This window comes from Passer domesticus, chromosome 20 (genome assembly GCF_036417665.1).
Source record: "Passer domesticus isolate bPasDom1 chromosome 20, bPasDom1.hap1, whole genome shotgun sequence".
NCBI lineage: Eukaryota > Metazoa > Chordata > Aves > Passeriformes > Passeridae > Passer > Passer domesticus.
In genome coordinates, this window is record NC_087493.1 from 161,523 (window position 1) to 181,459 (window position 19,937).

The following is a 19,937-nucleotide window of genomic DNA, read 5'->3' on the forward strand; positions in this document are numbered from 1 at the left end:
TGATTTGGTCAAAGGCACTGAAGCTCTGTTGAGTGCAAATTCTCCAGGAAAACACGCACAGGAACTTGGATAATGTTGGTGGCAAAAGCATATTACAGAATGGTACCAATTCCAGCCTTTATTTTGCCTTCTTTTGCTGCCATGCATCAAACTGTGTCAGACTCATCAATGAACTGGTTCTTCCAGGATGGGGCGTGCAAGAATGATCCCTCAGCTCATGTGTAGACCTGGTGTGCACCAGGCCAGAGACGTGACTGTCATCCATAGCCAGCCCCTGTCTGCCAAGAGAACAGGGAGCTGCAGCTCTGAGGAACTCGGGGGTTAGGCAGCAAACAGCCCAAATGCCTAGTCTATATCAGTTACTTGTCAGGAGGATTTACTGTGGAGAGATTTTTATCTTGCTGCCCAGAGCTGGAAAAAAAGAACCCTGGCAGTTGGCTTTAGCTGTGAAGAGACTGTCTTCAACAGGTTCCAGCTCTGCTGCTTGTCTGAATTAAAAGCAGAGCAAAACTCTGCTGTTGGTCACATCAAACCAACATAAGTTTCAGGAGTTTGTGAAAGACATAAGAGCGTCAACATTATTTTATTTTATTATACTTACAGTCTTCTAATTCAGCCATGGGATAATTAGGCCATCACTGACTATATCAAATAACTGGAAAAAGCACTGGAAAAGAAGTTCTTTTACAACTAAGTTTTAAAAACTAATGAATGAATTTCATAAAGAAAACCATGTAGTAAGAATACAGTAATTTAAACTTCTCAAAGCTCTTTGATAATGGAGCCCTGAACCCCAGTCATGTGCAGTGCAGCCTCAGCTCTCCCTTTGAGGCCAGAGAACTGCCAAGGCTCAGGGCTGGGATGAGCCTTTGTCCAAAAGCGGCTCCAAGACTGATTGGGAATCAATCCAGAGCAGGGCTCACACAAAGAGCAAAGTCTCAAGGCCAAAGCCGAACCTTCATCTCGTTGGATTTGTTTTAACACTGATCTGGAGCAAATTTTGCTTCACTGCAACACCACTGTTACCATGAAATTTTACACAAGCTACTAAAAAAGCACTGTCCTGTTCTGTCGTGAGCTGTGCTGACCAAATGATGTACAGAAGTTTCTCTGCCTCTGCCCTGTGCTTTTGGCCAGGCAGCCTCAGTGGGAGCTGATGTTAAAGGAAAGGGCACATGAGTGAGCTCTTGGCACATGGACCTCAATTATTTTGTCAGGAAATGCACACAGAGCATTTGCCTCCAGCATGCTGTAGAATCTTCAAACTGTCATTCACCAGCTTTCTGATATAAGCAATGTCACGATCCCAATGCAGAAGGGAGCACAGACCAGACCCATTTCCATGGTGTGCTGGGATCCCCCTGTGTCTTGGGAAACTGGGCACTGCAAGGGGGTTGGGTAAGGCCTTGGCTGCCAGATGTCAGTGGACAAGGTCAAAGCTGCACAGGGGCCTGGGGAGCTCTGGGTAAGCTCTTGTCACTCTCCACCCTCTTTGCAGACCCTGTGCAACATCCCTGGAGTGGTGGCTGGAGCAGCCCCAGGCCCGTGGGGGCTCTCTCTCTCCCACAGAGGAAACCCTCCCCAAAGCCCTGGGTAAAACCATCCCCAGCACTTCCCGGGGAGCAGGGAGCGCTGCGGGAGGCCAGAGTAGCTTCCCCAGGCAGGTGCTGTCGGGGTGCCTGCAGCACCAAAAGCGTCTCCGCTTCGGGCAGCCTTGACAACTGCCCCAGCCCAGCAGACGCCTGAGCCCGGATGGAGTAATGACAGCCTCACCAGACAGACGAGGGCACTCTTGGCTTGGCAGATCCAGCAGGGTTTGTTTAGGGAAGATCCAGGGCTCCAGGTGGGGTGAGGGTGAGGAGAACAAACAGGAGCACAACCTCTGCTGAAGGGAACCAGGGGCCAAGAGCGAGCAGCAGGGGATGGGCCAGGGTACATCACTGGGGGAAGGTAGGAGGGGTCAGGGTACAAATCATCAATGGGGAAGGGAGTCAGGGGAGGAGTTGAAATGGGGTGACTGGGGGTCCACCAGAGGGGGAGCAGAGTGGGGGTGGTTTCCCAGGGAAAGCCAGCGGGGGGAGAGGGGGCACAGAACTCTCTAGAACAGGGAACAAACAGCCGTTGAGTGACAACAGCACATTAACGACCAGAGACTCCTGGGGATTTGTGCCAGTCTCTCACTCTAACTAAACAGCACTGTCCTCCCAGGGCATTCCAGCCCCATCATTCCCATGACTGTCACCCAAAGAGCACTGTCCCAGGAAAGGGCAGCCAGGCTGCCGGCTCACCTGCTCGCCGCGCTTGCAGCGGAGCAGCCTGGGCAGCCCTGGCAGGCAGGGCCACGGCCAGGAGGAGCAGGAGGAAGAGGTGCAGAGCAAGGGCCATGGTGCCTTGCCCTCTGCCAGTCCCACAGCTCTTGCTGCCACTGCTGTCCCAACGTCAGCACCGCTTTTTAAGGACGGAGGGACTGGACATTGTGATGCTGTAGAACCACAGGGCTCTGTGACCCCAGAGCCTGCTGTGACCCCAGAGCCTGCTGTGACCTCACAATCCTGCTGTGACCTCACAATCCTCCTGTCACTTCATGGCCTGGGTGGAGATGGATCTCCTGGCTGGACTTTTCCTTTCTGGGGAGGGAGCTTGTCCTGCCTGGCAGTTGTGTCCAAGGGCTGGGCCAGTCCTCCCAATCAAGCTCACTGCTCTGTGTTCTGCACACTGGCCCAGGAGATAACATCCAAGGATTTCTGAGCTCCTCAGGCACTGTCAGCCACAGCCCACGATGCTGAGGAGTGAGTGATCTCTGGCTGGAGATGAGTGCCACATTCCCTCCTGTCAGCAGCTTCCCAGCTGGAAGTTTGGCACCTTGGGAGGACCCTGGCTCACACAGCCCTTTTATTTCATAGGAAAGGGTGAAGCCTTTACTTCACCATTTGCTCTTCATGTGCAATGGAAGGCTCTGCTTCCTCTTGTGGTCCTCAAAGGACACAGTCAGTCAATAACACAGCGGGGGAAACCATCCGAGCTCTTCAATGCTTTGAAATGGCAAAGGAAACCTTGAGGAGCACACGGTGGGTCTGTGCTGCCTGACCAAGCCAGAGGCCTTCCATGATGGAGTGGCTGCCTCAGTGCACAAGGGAAGAGCTACAGATGCCACCACTCTGCACTTCTGTAATGCCCTGGACACATCAGCCCTGCCCAGCATCCTTGTCCCACGTCTGGTGAGCTGTGGATCTGATGGAGGCACAGTTTGGAGAATGAGGCATTGCCTGGCTGGCCACATCCACAGGGTTGTGGACAATGGCTCAGAGGCCCGATGGATGTCAGTGACCAGTGGTGTCCCTCAGGGCGACAGCAAAACCATCCCTGGACACTGGGAACTCAATGTCCTGATGGTGCTGCTGGACAAGAAAGCTGGAGGTGCCTCCCAAACAGAACTGTTCTCATTCCCCAAGTCTTTCAGCCTTGCTCAATGAATAAGCAGCTTTAAAAAAAAAAAATCTCTTTTTTTATCCTTCTTGTATGAAGTTTTGATTAGAAAGAGATTTTATTTTTTACAGTTATATTTAGCAAATACATTAAATAGCAGATGCTTTTAAGATGCCACGTTCTGGAACTGCAGCAAATTCCTCCCTGACTGACATTCATGACTGCCTGCTCCTCAGGGAGGAATCAGAAGGGCCTGTCCAGAGGGTGGGAGCAGATTTATGCCCTCTTCTCCAGGATCTGCTTTCCAGCTTTTTTAATGGAATCATCCAGGTTTTCATTGGCGTCTGTGGAGAAAGAGAGAAAAGTCAACTAAGGGACCACAAAGAGCTGTTGTAAATTTCTTTTGAGAAGTGTTTTTCAATGCAAATGCAAGAGAGTGAGGGCCAGGAAGAAACTGAACATTCTTTTCTGAAAAAGATTGGTTATTACAGACTGAGCTTCAGAGAGCCAATGCCCAACTGGTCAGTACTTCCCAAAGAGTCCAAGTCCCTCATTTCTATCAGCTACTTGTCGGGAGTATATACATGAAATATAGATATTATATTCCTCAACAAAGAACCCTGGCAGTTGGCTTTAGCTATGAAGCGAAGAGACTCTTTTCAACAGGTTCCAGCTCTGCTGCTTGTTTCAATTAAAAGCAGAGCCAAACTCTTCTGTTGGTCACATCAAACCAACATAAGTTTCAGGAGTCTGTGAAAGACATAAGAGTGTCAACATTATTTCATTTTATAGTACTTACAGTCTTTTAATACAGCCATGGGATAATTAGGCCATCACTGACTATATCAAATAACTGGAAAAAGCACTGGAAAAGAAGTTTTATTACAACTCAGTTTTAAAATCTAATGAATGAACTTCATAATAAAAGCTATCTAGCAAGAATACAGTAATTTAAACATCTCAAAGCTCTTTGATAATGGAGCCCTGAACCCCAGTCATGTGCAGTGCAGCCTCAGCTCTCCCTTTGAGGCCAGAGAACTGCCAAGGCTCAGGGCTGGGATGAGCCTTCACACAAAACCAGCTCCAAGACTGATTGGGAATCAATCCAGAGCAGGGCTCACACAAAGAGCAAAGTCTCAAAGCCAAAGCCAAACCTTCATCACATTGGATTTGTTTTAACACGGATCTGGAGCATATTTGCTTGATCTGCAACACCACTGTTACCATGAAACTTTACACGAGCTACTAAAAAAGCGCTGTCCTGTCCTGTCCTGAGCTGTGCTGCCCAAATGATGTACAGAAGTTTCTCTGCCTCTGCCCTGTGCTCTTGGCCAGGCAGCCTCAGTGGGAGCCAGCTCTGGCTGCAGCCCCAGCGGGCCCCCAGGACAAGACCCAGCAATTGAGAGGCCAATGGAAGCACTGGGCAGCAGCAGAACCCTCAGCAGAATTATTTGGAAAATCATGGACTGGCCACAACTGCACAGCAGCATGACTCCCAGTCAGGCTACCTATGCAGGAGCAGAGTTATAAAGAAAACTGTGGAGAAAAATCAACAACTGACCGTCTGAGCTCGTACAGCTTGCGAATGCCAAGATAGCAGCCTATCAGCACAAGTGGCACAGTGATCACTGTCACCACCGTGCCTATCATGCAGGTCCTACGCACATCCTGGGGGCAGACAATTCTTGGGAGGCGCACTGGATCCGGGGCATATATTCCTGTTTCATTGATAACGTCTGTGGGAGCAATGGGCAGCGTGAGCTCGTGCTGTGCTGCACTGCTGAGCTGGCAGCGCGGTGGATACGGGCAGGACGTTCTCTGTTTCCCCCAGAGCTGGGGCCTGCAGGCACCTTGCCGGCCCTTGGCACAGGCTGTGCCAGCCAACAAAGCCCAGCAGGCCGGGAGGAGAGCCCGCGGGCAGCTACTTGGGCAGTGGCTGCTGCCAGGGACACGGGCCAAAGCCATCCCTGAGCAGCCACTGCCACCCCTGGCCCTCCCTGCCCCGTGACAGCTCCCCCATCCCCAGGGGACAGGCTCAGACCCCGTCAGGAGGCATGGGAGCCTTGCACTCCCCCTCCGCCCTTTCCCCACCATGGCCACCCTGTGCAGCTGCTCCCAGGTTTTGGGACGTGTCTCCCAAGGAAGGAGCCCAGCAGGAATGCTGAGCCTGGCTGAGCCTGGCACAGCAATCACCTTCTGTGGCACTGCCTAGCATCTCCTCCCTTTGTGCATCGGTGGCTGGCACTGAGCCATCGCTTCCTCCAGGAAGTGCTGCCTTCCGCAAAGGTTTTTGGTCCACGTCTGGAGAAAGGAAAAAGGACAGCTGGATCTGGTGGAACCATTCCCCATTAGGGTGGTGGCATCTTCAGGAAACACTACATGTCAAAGATATGGATAAGTATCAGGGAAAGGCCAAGGCCCTTGGGGCTGCTCCTGGGCCCTCCCTTCTCCAAATAGTTGCCTTTCCAGATCTACCCAGAGACCAGGAAATTGCAGGGGATCTCAGGGTGTGCATGCCCTTTGGTGCAGTTTGGGCTGCCTGTCAGCTGATGCCAAATGCCTTCCTGCAGAGGCTGGGCAGATGCTGCAGCCAGGCCAGGCTGGGAAGCAGCCCTGCAGGGTGTCAAAGCAGCAGCAGCGGGGCAGCAAGGCTGCCATGGATCCCTTCCCACTGTGCCAGGCACGGCGTGTCCAGATGTGCAGCCAAAGGCCCCGGCTGCTGAGTCCCAGGGGAAGCATGAGGGAAATGCACCCACCACGTTGTCTCTCCAGTTCAGTCAAGATTTGGTCTGCTTGTTTGGATTCCTCCAGGGACTTACTCTGTTTGGTAGTTTTTTTCCTCCCTCTCAGAGGACCTTAAGAGAAAGTATTTCCATTTCTCCAGAAATGGATTCAACAGAACCAGGGCTCAGCCTGAGGCATCAGCAGGGGTAACCTACTCACCCCTGCGATGGGAGCTGGGCTTGTGTGCAGCAACCAGCCCTGGAGCTTGAAAAGTCCTCCCTGCACACACACCTGTAGTTCAACAGCCTCAGAAGCTCCTGTCACCTGGTTCCTGACAGCGTGTCAATCATTATTCTCTGAGGGGAAGTTGAGAACTTACCTGCAGAGGCTCCCAAGGGTTCCAAACCACCTTCCATCCCAGCTGCTGGAGAAACTATCCCAGCACCCTCACCTAGAAAGGGAGCAGAGATCAGAACCCATTTCCATGGTGTGCTGGAGTCCCCCTCTGCCTTTGGGAACTGGGCAATGCAAGCGGGTTGGGTAAGGCTGTGGGAGCCAGATGTCAATGGACAAGGCCAACGCTGCACAGGGGCCTGGGGAGCTCTGGACTGGCTCCTGGTCACTCTCCACCCACTTTGCAGGCCCTGTGAAACATCCCTGGAGGGGCAGGCACTGACACAAAGCAGTAGAGAGGGCAGCTCAAGCCTCAGCAGGGCTCAGGCCCAGAGGCACAGCAATTACCTCCTGGGCCTGTGCCTGGCATCGCCTCCCTTCCTGCAGCAGAGGCTGGCAATGAGCCACTGCTTCCTCCAGGAAACTCAGTCTTCAGCAGAGCCTTTCGTTTCATCTCTGCAGAAAGAAAAAGGAACAGTTGGATTAGGTGCAGATGTTCCCCTTTCTGGGAGTTGGAATCTTCAGGAGACAATACTGGTCAAACTGATGGATAAGGATCTGGAAATCATAAAAACTTTTGGGATTGGACAGGGCACACTCTTTTCCAAACAGCTGCCATTCCTGATCTGCCTGGAGACTGGGAATTTGCAGGGCATCTCAGCCCAATGGTGCAGTTTGGGCTGCCTGTCAGCTGATGCCAAATGCCTTCCTGCAGGGGCTGGGCAGAAGCTGCAGCCAGGCCAGGCTGGGAAACAGCCCTGAAGGGCATGAAAGCAGCAGCAGCAGCAGCGGGGCAGCTGTGCCGGGCACGGCGTGTCCACATGTGCAGCCAGAGCCCCCGGCTGCTGAGTCCAAGGGGAAGCATGAAGGAAATGCACCCACCACGACGTCTCTCCAGGTCACTCAGCATCTTGTCCAGAAGTTTGGCTCCCTCCAGCGACTTGCTGTCTCCTGCGTCTTGGTTCTTCCATCTAGGAAGACCTTAATGGAGAGTGATTGAATTTCTCCTTCAGGTTGGAGTGGCAGTGAGGGCACCTTTGTGATTGGTGCCCTCCAAGGCACTCCCTCAGCTCTGCCTTCCACTCAGGGACAGGGGGAGCATGTGCCTGCAGTGGCCCCACACTGGGATGGAAGGAGCCCCTTGCAGGGCAGTTGGGGCAGAAAGGACTCCCTGAAGCTGCCAGCAGCTCTAAAGCCAGCCCCAGGCAGGGCCAAGGCTTGGCAGTGGCAGCAGGAGCAGCTCAGGCTCCCTGGGGCTGGCAAAGGAGCTGCCAAAGGCTCAGCCCCGGGGCAGGGCCCTGGGCCTGGCCCCTTCCCTCTCTGCCCTTCTCCCTGGCTGCACAGAGCACATGGAAGGACACACTGCCATTGCACACAAGAGGAAGATGGACAGCTAAATGCTCCCACTGACAGCAATCCTGTGGGATCCTTCAGAGCTCCAGAATGGAGCAGGGCAAGATTTCTTGAACGGATCAACCTTCAGAGGAACTTAAGGGAAATGCCACTTGACTGAGCTCTTGCCACATTGACACTGATTATTCTGTCAGGAAATGTACATTGAGAACTTGCCTCCAACATCTGGCAAGGACTTCAAACCACCATTCACCAGTGTTTCCAAGTAATCTAAGCCGTGATCCCAATCTATAAGGGAGCAGAGATCAGAACCATTTCCATGGTGTGCTGGGATCCCTTTCTGCCTTAAGGAATGGGGCACTGCAAGGGGGTTGGGTAAGGCTGTGGGAGCCTGTGGCTCCTGGTCACTCTCCACACTCTTCCCATGCCTTTTGCAACATCCCTGGAGGAGCTGCTGGAGCAGCTCAGGGTCCTGGTCCTCCCTCATTCCCACACAGGAACCCCTCACTAAATGCTTGGGGAAAACTGCAGCAGGCAGTGCCACAACTATCCCTCCCAACCTTTGTCCCTCCCTCCTGCTTGCCCACCTGCTCATGGAACAGCTCCCACAGCCCAAGGGCACATATCCGAGCTCTCTCAGGACACACTGGAGCCTTGCTCCCCTCCTCTGCCCTTTCCTCATCATGGGTACCCCGTGCAGTCGCTCCAAGGTTTCAGGAAGTGTCTCCCATGGAGGGAGTCCAGCAGGACTGCTCAGTACCCAAGTGCCCTGAGCCTGCTCGGGATAATTCCCCTGGGCTGTGTCTGTCTTGTCCGGGCCGTGCCTGCACTGCCAGGCAGCACAGATGGTAGGCAGCTCAAGCCTCAGCAGGGCTCAGGCCCAGAGGCACAGCAATTACCTCCTGGGCCTGTGCCTGGCATGGCCTCCCTTCCTTCAGGAAATGCCACCTTCCACGGAGCCTCTCTGTCCATCCCTTGAGAAAGGAAGAGGCACAGCTGGATCAGATGGAATCATTATGCACCGGGGAGCTGGCCTCTTCAGGAGGCAACACACGTCCCAGTCATGGAGAAGGATCAGGAAAATCCTGATCCCTCCAATGCCTTGGGGCTGGCTATGGCCCTCCCTCCTCCAAGCAGCCACCCCTCCGGATGGGCCTGGGAATTGGGAAATTGCAGAGGATTTCAGGCCAGTGGTGCAGTTTGGGCTGCCTGTCAGCTGATGCCAAATGCCTTCCTGCAGAGGCTGGGCAGAAGCTGCAGCCAGGCCAGGCTGGGAAACAGCCCTGCAGGGCGTGAAAGCAGCAGCGGGGCAGCGAGGCTGCCATGGATCCCTTCCCACTGTGCCAGGCACGGCATGTCCAGATGTGCAGCCAAAGCACCTGGCTGCTGAGTCCCAGGGGAAGGCAGAAGGAAATGGAAATGCTTTCACCATGCCCTTTGTGCAGTTCTGTCACGATTTGTTTCAGGATGTTGTTTGGCTCGTGGGGTTTCTTCTGTCCTTTGCCTTTGTTCTTCCCTCTCAGAGGACCTTAAGAGAAAGTAGTTCTGTTTCCCAGGAGTGGATCCCACAAAAGCAGGGCTCATCCTGTGGGGTCAGAAGGAGCACACTACTGACCCCTGCCATGGGAGCCGGGCTTCCGTATAGGAATTAGCAAAGGAGCAGGAAAAGTCCTCTCTGCAGACACATCTGCAACACAAGAGACACAGAAGCTTCTGTCACCTGCTTCCTGACAGGTTGTCAACAATTATTCCTTGGTGGCACACTGAGAACATACCTGCAGGAGACTCCAAGGGCTTCAAAACTTTATGCAGCCAAGCTAATGGAGAAGCCTTCCGAGCAACCTTTAGCTAGATCGGAGCACAGATGAGAACATTTTTCAGGGTGTGCTGGGATCCCCTTCTGCCTCAGGGAACTGGGCACTGCAAGGGGGCCGGGTAAGGCCGTGCGAGCCGGATGTGAATGGACATGGCCAAAGCTGCACAGGGGCCTTAGGAACTCTGGGCTGGCTCCTGGTGCCTCTTTCCCTGCCCTTTGCAACATCCCTGGAGGGGCTGCTGGAGCAGCCCAGGGCCCTGGAGTGCTCTTCCACTCCCACACCTGAAATTCTTGCTAAAGCACTGGGGAAAACTGCAGCAGGCAGTGCCACAACTAACCCTCTATCCCTCCATCCCTCCGGCCTCTTTCTCCCTCCCTTTCTATCTTCTTCTGTCTCTCCATCTCTCTTTTTCCCTTGGGACAAATCCTATAGCCCAAGGGCACATAGTCAAGCTCTCTCAGGACACACTGGAGCCTTGCTCTCCCCCTCGGCCCTTTCCCCACCATGGGCACCCCATGCAGTCGCTCCCAGGTTTCAGGAAGTGTCTCCCACAGAGGGACCCCAGCAGGACTGCTCAGTACCCGAGTGCCCTGAGCCTGCTCAGGATAATTCCCCTGGGCTGTGCCGCTCTAGTCCAGGCTGTCCCTGCACTGCCAGGCAGCAGAGAGAGCAGCTCAAGCCTCAGCAGGGCTCAGGCCCAGAGGCACAGCAATTACCTCCTGTGCCTGTGCCTGGCATCGCCTCTCTTCCTACAGCAAAGGTTGGCACGGAACCGCTGCTTCCTCCAGGAAATGCCGCCTTATGCCAAGCCTCTCCATCCACTTCTGGAGAGAGGAAGAGGGACAGCTGGATCAGGTGGAGCTGTTCCCCACTGGGGAGGTGGCGCCTTTAGGAGGGAATGCTTGTCAAAGACATGGCTAAGAATCAGGAAATCCCTATAAACATTTTGGGAAGGCCAGGGCCCTCCCTTCTCCAAATTGGTGCCCTTTCTGTTCTACTCGGCGACTGGAAAATTGCAGGGGATCTCAGGCCTGTGGTGCAATTAGGTGGCCTGTCAGCTGATGCCAAATGCCTTCCTGCAGGGGCTGGGCAGAAGCTGCAGCCAGGCCAGGCTGGGAAACAGCTCTGCAGGGTGTGAAAGCAGCAGCAGGGCAGCGAGGCTGCCATGGATCCCTTCCCACTGTGCCAGGCATGGTGTGTCCAGACGTGCAGCCAAAGGCCCCGGCTGCTGAGTCCCAGGGGAAGCATGAGGGAAATGCACCCACCTTCTCCTGCCTGCTGCATTTCCTTCAGCATTTGCCTCATGTTTTCGGATGGATCATGTGGTTTCTGGTGTCCTGTAGCTTGGTCCTTCCCCCTCGGAGGACCTTCGAGCAACAGAAATCCATTTCCCAGGAATGGATCCCACAAAAGCAGGGCTCAGCCTGTGGGGTCAGCAGGGACACACTACTCACCTCTGCGATGGTTGCCAGGCTTCTGTGTAGGAATCAGCAAAGGAGCTGGAGAAGTCCTCCCCGCAGACACACCTGTAACTCAACAGCCACAGAGGCTTCTGCCATCTCTGCTGATCTTCACGGGCACCACTGAGCAGCAGGAGCGGTGAGGGGATCGTGCAGGGCGAGGGCACACACGTGCATGGTTCTGTGCTGGCACCTGCAGCGATGCCCCTCTGGCCCAGCTTTGGGCTCTGAGCTGGCAGCTCTCCCAGGGGAAAGGCCTTGACCTACCCTCAGCATCTCCCAGAGGCTCCGTCCTGGACGTGGCTTGGGAAGCTGCACCACCTTCACCAGCAGGTTCAGCTGCAAAGAAAGGCAGGACAGAAGACGTGTAAATCCACCAACAGAAACACCAGCCAAACCTCACTAAAAAGTCACCACTACTCCTTGAAGTAAAATAGAATGATGCATGTTAATACCTAAGCTTGTAAGCTGTAAAACCCATTGTTATGAGAAGTAAAATATTTTATTTTAAACTGTATTATTCATGAGGTTGTTTTAAAGGAACTGAATATTTAGAGTGTGATATGCAAATTTATTTCAAAAAATAAAATATTTTAGTGCTTTTGTTATAACAGAGAAAAGAAATAGAAGTAAAAGCTAATGAAACACTGTAAAGAATATATTAGAACAATAATATGATTCGTGAAAAATCGGAAAAAAATTAAGTATATAAGATACAAACCAGATTTACGTTCCAAGAAACACTACAAGTAACATTAAATCAGATAGGATATAACAAAAGCCGTTAGATATTTAATAAGGATCAAATTAAAATAAAGGAAAAAAGCCAAGTATAGCTGAAAGAAAGAGAAGTGTACAGACTAATTACAACTTTAGAGCTAAAATGTCAAAGAAACAAAACTATAACAATTAGAAATAAGCAGATGCTATCCTAAATCCTGAAAAACAATTTAAAAGGCTCTTATAAATCTTATGAAGTAAATACTGAGAATGAGACGAATTACATCAGTGACTAGATCCCAAGGTGTAAGCTCTGCTACCAAGAAGATACACGTCTTGGCCCTTTGGCTGCAACCCAAAGGGGATTTGAGAGAGCTAGAGAGTTAAAACTGCAGAGGATTATTGTCACTGTATTAGTCATCCAAGCCTAAAAAGAATGAGCCATATGCACACGTCCCAAGTTAGTGTAGTACGCTATAATTTTAACAAATTCAGATTGTGTACTATGAGTAGTAAAAGACACTGGAATAAAGAAAATGTGAAATATAGCAAAAAGAATAAAATGGCAAAATTTGTAAGCAATATATTAAAACTTTTTGTTCTGGAAGAGATAGAGAAGAAATAAATCCTGAGAGTTAGAATAAAGCAAACTGCTCAAGAATTAGAAAACAAGAACATGAGACAGTTATAAAGACACATTTTAGCAGGCAACATAAGAAAACATGAAAAACTTATTTTACAAATATTACCAGCCTTAAACGACTATGGAGTCAAAATATATCTAAAGTACAATAAGCACATGCATTGGTATAAAAAAATGTAATTGACAATCCAAAGAAAAGAAATTAAAGATTTAGAATAATCTATTTTATGAGAAGAGCTGTTAATTTTATACCCTGACTAGTAGTATAAAAGCGTAGTTGTTAAGTTTTATAAATACTAAATATAAAATTAGAAAATAAGTAAGCTTTGTCAAAGTGTATCCTAAAAGTACAAATTTAATAAATTAATATAGAAAGGGAGGGATTCTGATAGATTGTATGCACAAATTCATGCTGAGACTACAGTAATCTCGCCTAATGAAAATCCTAGCATACTAAAAGAGGGTTCCGGGCAATCAATATGCACCAAAATCCTAGCCTGAATATTCGTCCCCAGAAATGCTGATTCCAGAAGATTATTTCTCTGACCAAACCTCAGCAATGTGCATTCGATATGCATCATCTGTAAGATAAATGTGTGCCTCCTAGAATGCATATTGCAGGAGATTTTCCTATAACAAAGTGAATTTTTTACCAGTTTTGGGGAAACTCTCAGCAAGAGCTGCAGCAAGAAAGGAAAAAATACATGAATATGCAAAAAGGATAAAAACAACCATAAGAAAGCAGAAAAACTCCTGCCCTCCACACCGCTTGGAGCTTGGAAATGGACAAAAAAGACTTTGAGAGAGCTGTCCCTTCGTGATGCAGAGGGGAGAGAAATGCCCCACCTGTCTCACCTGACGCTGTTAGCCTGGTTCAGGGCCAATCTGATATTTGCTTCTAGATTTTCTATGACTGAATTTAATTATGGAATAAATTCTCCTTATTAATCAAAAAAAGCTAATTCGTTTAAAACATGCGGGACTCTTGGAACCCTCATCAGGCACCCCAAAACATCCCTTTGTGCCTCTTCAGGTCCAGGCCCAGATGATCCCACAGAAGGAAATGTGCCCTCAGCCCAGGGATGCTCAGCATGGGCTCCCCCATCCCCTCGGGGCCCCGCCGCTGGGCACAGCAGCCCCTGCCTGGCTCCTGCCTGCCCACACCGTGGCCATCCATGGCTGCTCCTGGGCACGGAGCTCAGCCAGTGCTGCTGCCGGGTGGGCTTTGCTGCTGCTACCACCCGGACATAACTGTGAAAACTCCAACTCTTTATTTGAATATAAAATGTGGGCCACGCCCTGCCCTGCCAGGCAAGGGCTGCACACCTTCAGTCCTGGCCGGGGAACAGGACCAGGGGGCTCATGGGCAGAGGTTCTCGTTGAGGAGCGGTGCGTTTTGGGATGGCCTCGTGACACTGCTGCAGCCATGGCAGGGCAGATAGGGGCAGAAGTGGAGAGCTGAGGTCATGGCTCAAATTCTCGCTGCCTGCGTTGTTAGGCTGGTCTTCTGGAGATGGAGAGGAGCACCTGTGAAGAGAGGAGATGGCTGAGGCCCCAGCTGCCAGTGGCACACAGGGACCCTCCTGCACAGCTGGGCCCAGTCCTGGCCTCCACGGCTGCTCCTGGACATGGAGCTCAGCCAGTGCTGCTGCCAGGTGGGCTTTGCTGGTGCTACCTCCCAGGCACTCGCATGACAGCTGCAGCTCTCTACTGCAACAGAAGAACTGATTTGGGAAGTGCTGTGCTGCCCCATTTCTTCAGCCCCACTAGCTGCCCACACCCACAGTGGCACTGGGCCGCCCCCAGAAAACTGTCGAATCTGGGCTGTGGCTGCAGGGCACAGCTGCTCTACAGCACAGGTGGACTGCCTTGGGGGTAGGACTGCACTGAGGGTAGGGACAAGGAACGGGGTGAGGTCTGCTCTATGTTTTCCAAAGGTGATTATTCTACAGACGATCAGGGCCAGACCAACACTGCATTAAAGGCATACACCAACTTACAAACTTGGCAGGGTCCCAGGGCAGGATCCAATCTTTAGCCAATTGGGAGAAACTGAGGGTGGAACACCAGGCGGGAAATACAATGTTTAAACCAATTGGGGATTACAGGGGAGGGGAAGAACTTAAACAAACCAATGGGGTTCCGAAGGATACAAAATTGATAGGGAAGTTTCTAGAGCAAGGGGCAGGCTTGGAGAGGGACTGACATTGCAATGGGAGGAGGAACAGTGAACAAAAGGGCAGGTCTTTGGAGAGATGGACAAGTGGGGCAAAACCAACACATGGGGTAAAGGAGCAACCCCTTGGTAATAAAATATGTTATAACAATAGAAAATAAGGGGGGGGGGTATAAAACTGACTGCTAGGACCGAATTACAATCAAAGACATGAACTGCAGTGCCGAAGGTCTGAGTTGAAGTTCAGCTGAGCACTTCCAAATAATTTCCTGGCAGAAACAGATAGCCAGACTTGCCCTTATTGCATGCAAACAGAGGGTTCCCCAACAGCAACCCATTCTGAGGCTCTTCTGGGAATGGGAAACACGTGTTGTGGGGTCGGCCGCATCTATGGGAGCAATGGGGAGCATAAGCCCGTGCTGTGCTGCACTGCTGAGCTGGCAGCACGGTGGATATGGGCAGGACGTTCTCTGTTTCCCCCAGAGCTGGGGCCTGCAGGCACCTTGCCGGCCCTTGGCACAGGCTGTGCCAGCCAACAAAGCCCAGCAGGCCGGGAGGAGAGCCCGCGGGCAGCGCAGCGGCTTGGGCAGTGGCTGCTGCCAGGGACACGGGCCAAAGCCATCCCTGAGCAGCCACTGCCACCCCTGGCCCTCCCTAACAAATTCTAGGTTACATCTGTGAATTGCATGCTACACTTTCCTTCATGTTTTTCCCAATACAAGGAAGTTTCTATATATAGTAATGCCCTTGAGAATCTCTGATTATTTTCAGGTTTTATTTTCTTTTTATTTTTTTTTTAAATTGAGACAGATGAAACAGCCTTATTGGTTTTAGTTTTGGCAGGTCTGTTTTTTTTCTCAGCATGATGGTTTACTTATTATCTACATTTAAACTTGTTTTTATTTATGGTTATTTTTGGTCCCCAAGCAATTATTTTGACAGTCTTTTGTTCACTTCTTACTTAATGTTCCATAGATGAACAGTTTGGACTCTCTTTTTATAGGAATATAAAGATCTCAGAAAGCTCTATTTTTAATTTTGATAACATTCACTCTCCACGCTCCTAGCTTTTACAATGATTGTTTTTGAAACATCACTGAGGATAGGTAGAGTTATTTGGGAAATAACCAATTGGCTTGGCTTAACCTGGGTATTGGATTATTATTTTCAGTGCTATAAACCTACATTGCTTCAAGGTTCACACCACGATCCTGATTTGTGGCTCACTGCATGGATGACTGTCTGAATTAAAACAATGTTTGTGAGGCAGCTGAAGAGCTTAGACGTCAGAGATTAAAATTCCTGGGAGGAGGAGGTGGAGGAAGAAAGGATAAAATCCTGATTCAAAGGGTTTTTTCTCACTTTTAGTATGCCAGAAGTATGGTAGACTACACCTGTATTCAAATGTCTTTTACTTACAGAACAACTCTCTACAGTGTCAGACTCCAGGAGAAATGACTGAACACTTTGCCTCCCAATGCATCAGCTTTAATTCTAGTGAGAGGTAGGCCTTAATTACAGTCTGATTAGAGCAAATCAACAAAGCAGTCTTGCCATTGTGTGAATGGCAAGAGGAACTTGCTTGTGAAAAGATGAATATGTCCCACTCAGTAATGAACAAAATTTGCCTTGACTTGGATGAAAGTAGACAAGGAGCAATGCAGTATTTGGGTTTTATCCAGGGATAAATGTGGCAAGAAGCTGTAACAACTTACCTGTTTTACAGAACACAAGTACTGATATGGCCAATAATGCACCTACATGAAGGGATCTTCAGGACATTCCTATATTTCTTAACTGGAAATGGGCAGCAAAATGCTGGCATTTATCTGAACTGGAAGCCGTGTTCCTCTCCTGTTTCTCCTTGAGCACACTGTGTGTTATTTGCAGACTTCACTGCCCAGCCCATCAATCCTCTCGTGGCCAATTGCTAAATGGCACAAGTACCAAAATACAGGTGCCAGCATAATCAGCCCAGCACTAATGCAGCACTGCTTTGATGGTGCACAGGAGCACAGAATGGCTTGGGTTGGAAGGGACATTTAAAGGCCATCTAGTCCCAATGGCCTGCAGTGAGCAGGGACACCTTGAACTAGGTCAGGTTGCTCAGAGCAGGAGCTTGACTGTCTGCAGGGATGGATGTCTACCTCTCTGGGCAACCTGTGCCAGGATTTCAAAAGCAATAGTGTAAAATATTTGCTTCTTTCATCTAGTCTGAATTGACCATCTTTTAGTTTAAAAGACCCTCGGTCTGGTCACAAAAGGCTCTACTCAAAATTCTGTCCCATTTCTTTACAAGCCCCCAGAAGGCCCTGAAAGGCAGCAATCAGGTCTCCCTGGAGTCTTCTCTCTTCCAGGCTGAACACTATCAGCTCTCCTAGCCTGTTGTCAAAGCAGAAGGGCTCCAGCCCTCAGAGCATTTTGTCCCTCCTCTGGACTTGATCCTTCCTGTCTTGGGGACCCACAGCAGGATGCAATACTCTGTCGTGGTAGAGACCGAGACACTACAAAGAAACATACTCCATTTCCAGAAGGCTTCAAACCCTGTTTTTATTCTAGCCTGCATGCCTTTTCTACATTCTTACAAAGCTCTTCTTGGAATAAATAAGGTTTCTCTTATTTATCCTTCTTTCTTTCTTGGTTTCTATGTCAATGACATAGAAAATTGGCAGAAAATTATTTCCAGGGTTAACATGGATCCTCTTATCAAACTTCTTGATGGCTCACAGAGGCCACTGTAAAACCTCCTCCACAGTACTCCAGGTGGGGTCTCACCAGAGCAGAGAGGTGGAATCACCTCCTTCAACCTGCTGGGCACTCTCCTTTGGATGCACATGGCTGCCTCACGTCCAGCCTCTCTTCTAGCAGCAACCCCAAGTCCATCCTGGCAGAGCTGCTCTTCATCCCTTCATGTCCCAGCCTGTGAGATCAGCTGGGCTGGGACTGTGTCACACCCCTTGGGCAGAGCAGCTGGGCAGGATGAGCTCACTCCCGAAGAAGGCAGATCCACCTTCCCAAACAATTCCACCCTGGCCATGATGTCAGAGCAGGGTCTGAGGTGCCAGAGGTCCCAGACCCCGTGGTTGCACAGCAGCACAAGGAGCCAGCAGTCAGTCCCTGAGCACAACTGTTGCGGCAGCAGCGGCGGTGGCAGCAGCGGTGCTGACATTGGGACAGCGGTGTCAGGACAGCAGTAGCAGCAAGAGCTGCGGGACTGGCAGAGGGCAAGGCACCATGGCCCTTGCTCTGTGCCTCTTCCTCCTGCTCCACCTGGCCGTGGCCCTGCCTGCCAGGGCTGCCCAGGCTGCCAGGTTTGTTTTTACCCCAACTGGCTTCAGCAAGGGCATTGAAACAATGAGATTGAGTTGGATATTGGCTGAGTAAAGAAACTAATGCCACATCCACTGCAATCAGTGATATGCTGACAGATGTTAATAGTGTTAGACATGCTACCCTTCAAAACAGGGCAGCAGTAGATTTTCTTTTACTGGCACATGGACACGTTTGTGAGGAATTTGAAGGATTCTGTTGCATGATCCTGTCAGAGCATTCTGAATCCATCCAAACAGCATACAAAAGCTGAAAGATTTGACAGCTCAAGGTAAAGAAGATGGTCTGTCATAGTTAGATGATTTGTTCCAAGAATGGAGCTTTGCACCTTGGCTAAGGGAACTCTGTAAGATAGGTCTATATGTGCGGAGTGTTTTGGTGGCCATACTATTAGTGACACCTTGCAGATTTCTGTGCGACAAATGATGGACAAAACTATCAAAGAAGTTTTTATCATACAAGAGAGAAAAGTAGGAAATAGATTCACAGAAAGTTCTCCAAATCTTACAGAGATGGTAGATGAAGGTATAGCCATAGAAAAAGGTTTTGAATTAAAATCTTAGAACAGGCGAGATTTTTTGAACAATGACTTGTAATTGTTATCAGACATGACTTATGTCCCGTGAACTGACTGGACTTTCACAGCATTGAAATTGCTGTGTTGTAATATAGCAATACTTAATGTGAGCAAAAAGGAAGCTTTAAGCAAGTAACAAGCAGATATATTATAGGAAAGCTACAAAACGCAAGGGAGTTAATAAAGGAGACAGTTAGGAAAGTTTCTTTTTAGTTGAACCAAGAGGGGGAATTGTGGGAATCCATAAAATCTGAGGGTTTTGGGAAAGCTGCAAAAGGCAAGCCTCAGTGGCAGCAGAACTGCAATTAGAGCTAAAAAGTAATCATAAGATTTATCAGCAGAAAAATTGTATAAGAAGTAGGCAAGCAAAGACTTAGAGAGCAATGGTCTATGTATTAACACTTGACTAAAACAACTCCCTAACCAGCAGAAAAGTCTATCTAGTTGAACATGAGGAAGTTCTAAGCTTAATAATGAAGCTCTGTGCGTTGTATTTTAAGCAGATATTGTATTTGAAATAAGCAAGCATTATTTTAACCAAAGGAATGTGTACTTATAGTAATTGGATGGAACTACTGTCAATAGGTTTTGGGTTTTGTGATTGGCCAGGAAACTTTTAAAGTAAGTTGCAACATTAAGTTCTTGGTCTGCTGCTTGGGATGTGAGATGCTTGCCTCTTCCCATTGTCATAACCATATAATGAGACTGATGCTGGAAAATGAAATGGCTCAAGGCACATTCCTGAGTAGTACTGTCCTGTTTGTGTTTTTTACATAGATCCCCAGCCAGCAATAAGGGGCAGCTGTCCAGCTGGGCCAAGCTGTGCCAGCAGCTCCAGCCGTGCTGGGGAGCCTTGCCAGCCCTGGGCCCTGCTGTACAGGAGGGTCCCTGTGTGCCACTGGCAGCTGGGGCCTCAGCCACCTCCTCTCTCCACAGGGGCAGCTCTGGACAGGAGTTGGAAGACGGTGGCAGCACCTCACACCCAGACAGCATGAGCAGTTCCTCCAGCAGTAATAAGGGCCTGGACAGCCCTCTCAAGTGCTCTGTGAACGGCCCCCAGAACAGCCATCTGCAAGGAAACCTCCTCCTACCCTGTAAGTCCCACTGCCACCTGCTCTCCCCATGGGTCTCCCCAAGATGCCTTCATCCCTTTTTTGGTCTCCCTGTATCCTGTCCCAGCCATTTCTCAAGTTCTTCTAGAGACTCCAAGACTAGCCGAGCAGCCTCCAGCCCCTCCTGAGACCAACGCATCCCTTCCTCTGCCCCTGAGCTCCCTGGACTTGCCCTCTAAACAACACTGGAGTTAAGCCCTGCTGCC

General features: G+C 50.1%; 1 protein-coding gene across 3 annotated transcripts; it reads right to left on the reverse strand.

The window, feature by feature from the left end:
- Positions 1–3,516: 3,516 nt before the first annotated feature.
- On the reverse strand, positions 3,517–14,514 carry LOC135284387 (uncharacterized). Of its 3 annotated transcripts, XM_064395852.1 has the most exons (17): positions 14,212–14,514; positions 13,863–14,063; positions 11,441–11,512; positions 11,168–11,239; positions 10,979–11,080; positions 10,430–10,537; positions 9,672–9,744; positions 9,512–9,583; positions 8,796–9,424; positions 7,426–7,524; positions 6,892–6,999; positions 6,530–6,601; positions 6,370–6,441; positions 5,620–5,727; positions 4,988–5,162; positions 4,226–4,291; positions 3,517–3,770 (listed from the first exon to the last, which is right to left on the reverse strand). In XM_064395852.1, the coding sequence occupies exons 9-16, from the start codon at positions 8,866–8,868 to the stop codon at positions 4,267–4,269; spliced, it is 732 nt and encodes a 243-aa protein (XP_064251922.1). In that variant the 5' UTR covers positions 8,869–9,424; positions 9,512–9,583; positions 9,672–9,744; positions 10,430–10,537; positions 10,979–11,080; positions 11,168–11,239; positions 11,441–11,512; positions 13,863–14,063; positions 14,212–14,514; the 3' UTR covers positions 3,517–3,770; positions 4,226–4,266. The 3 variants fall into 3 exon arrangements, 1 of the variants encoding a protein (XP_064251922.1); XR_010349795.1 differs by having other exon boundaries at positions 4,226–5,162; XR_010349796.1 differs by lacking the exon at positions 6,370–6,441 and having other exon boundaries at positions 4,226–5,162.
- Between the last annotated feature and the right edge of the window lie 5,423 nt (positions 14,515–19,937).

Excerpts from the sequence above, each read along its gene's own strand:
- LOC135284387 (XM_064395852.1), bottom strand. The coding sequence starts at position 8,868 with ATGGACAGAGAGGCTCCGTGGAAGGTGGCATTTCCTGAAGGAAGGGAG. Across the intron at positions 6,602-6,891 it reads GCCAGGCACAGGCCCAGGAG|GTGAGGGTGCTGGGATAGTT; the intron begins GTAATTGCTGTG and ends CTCCCTTTCTAG. Across the intron at positions 6,442-6,529 it reads ACCCTTGGGAGCCTCTGCAG|GTGTGTGTGCAGGGAGGACT; the intron begins GTAAGTTCTCAA and ends GTTGAACTACAG.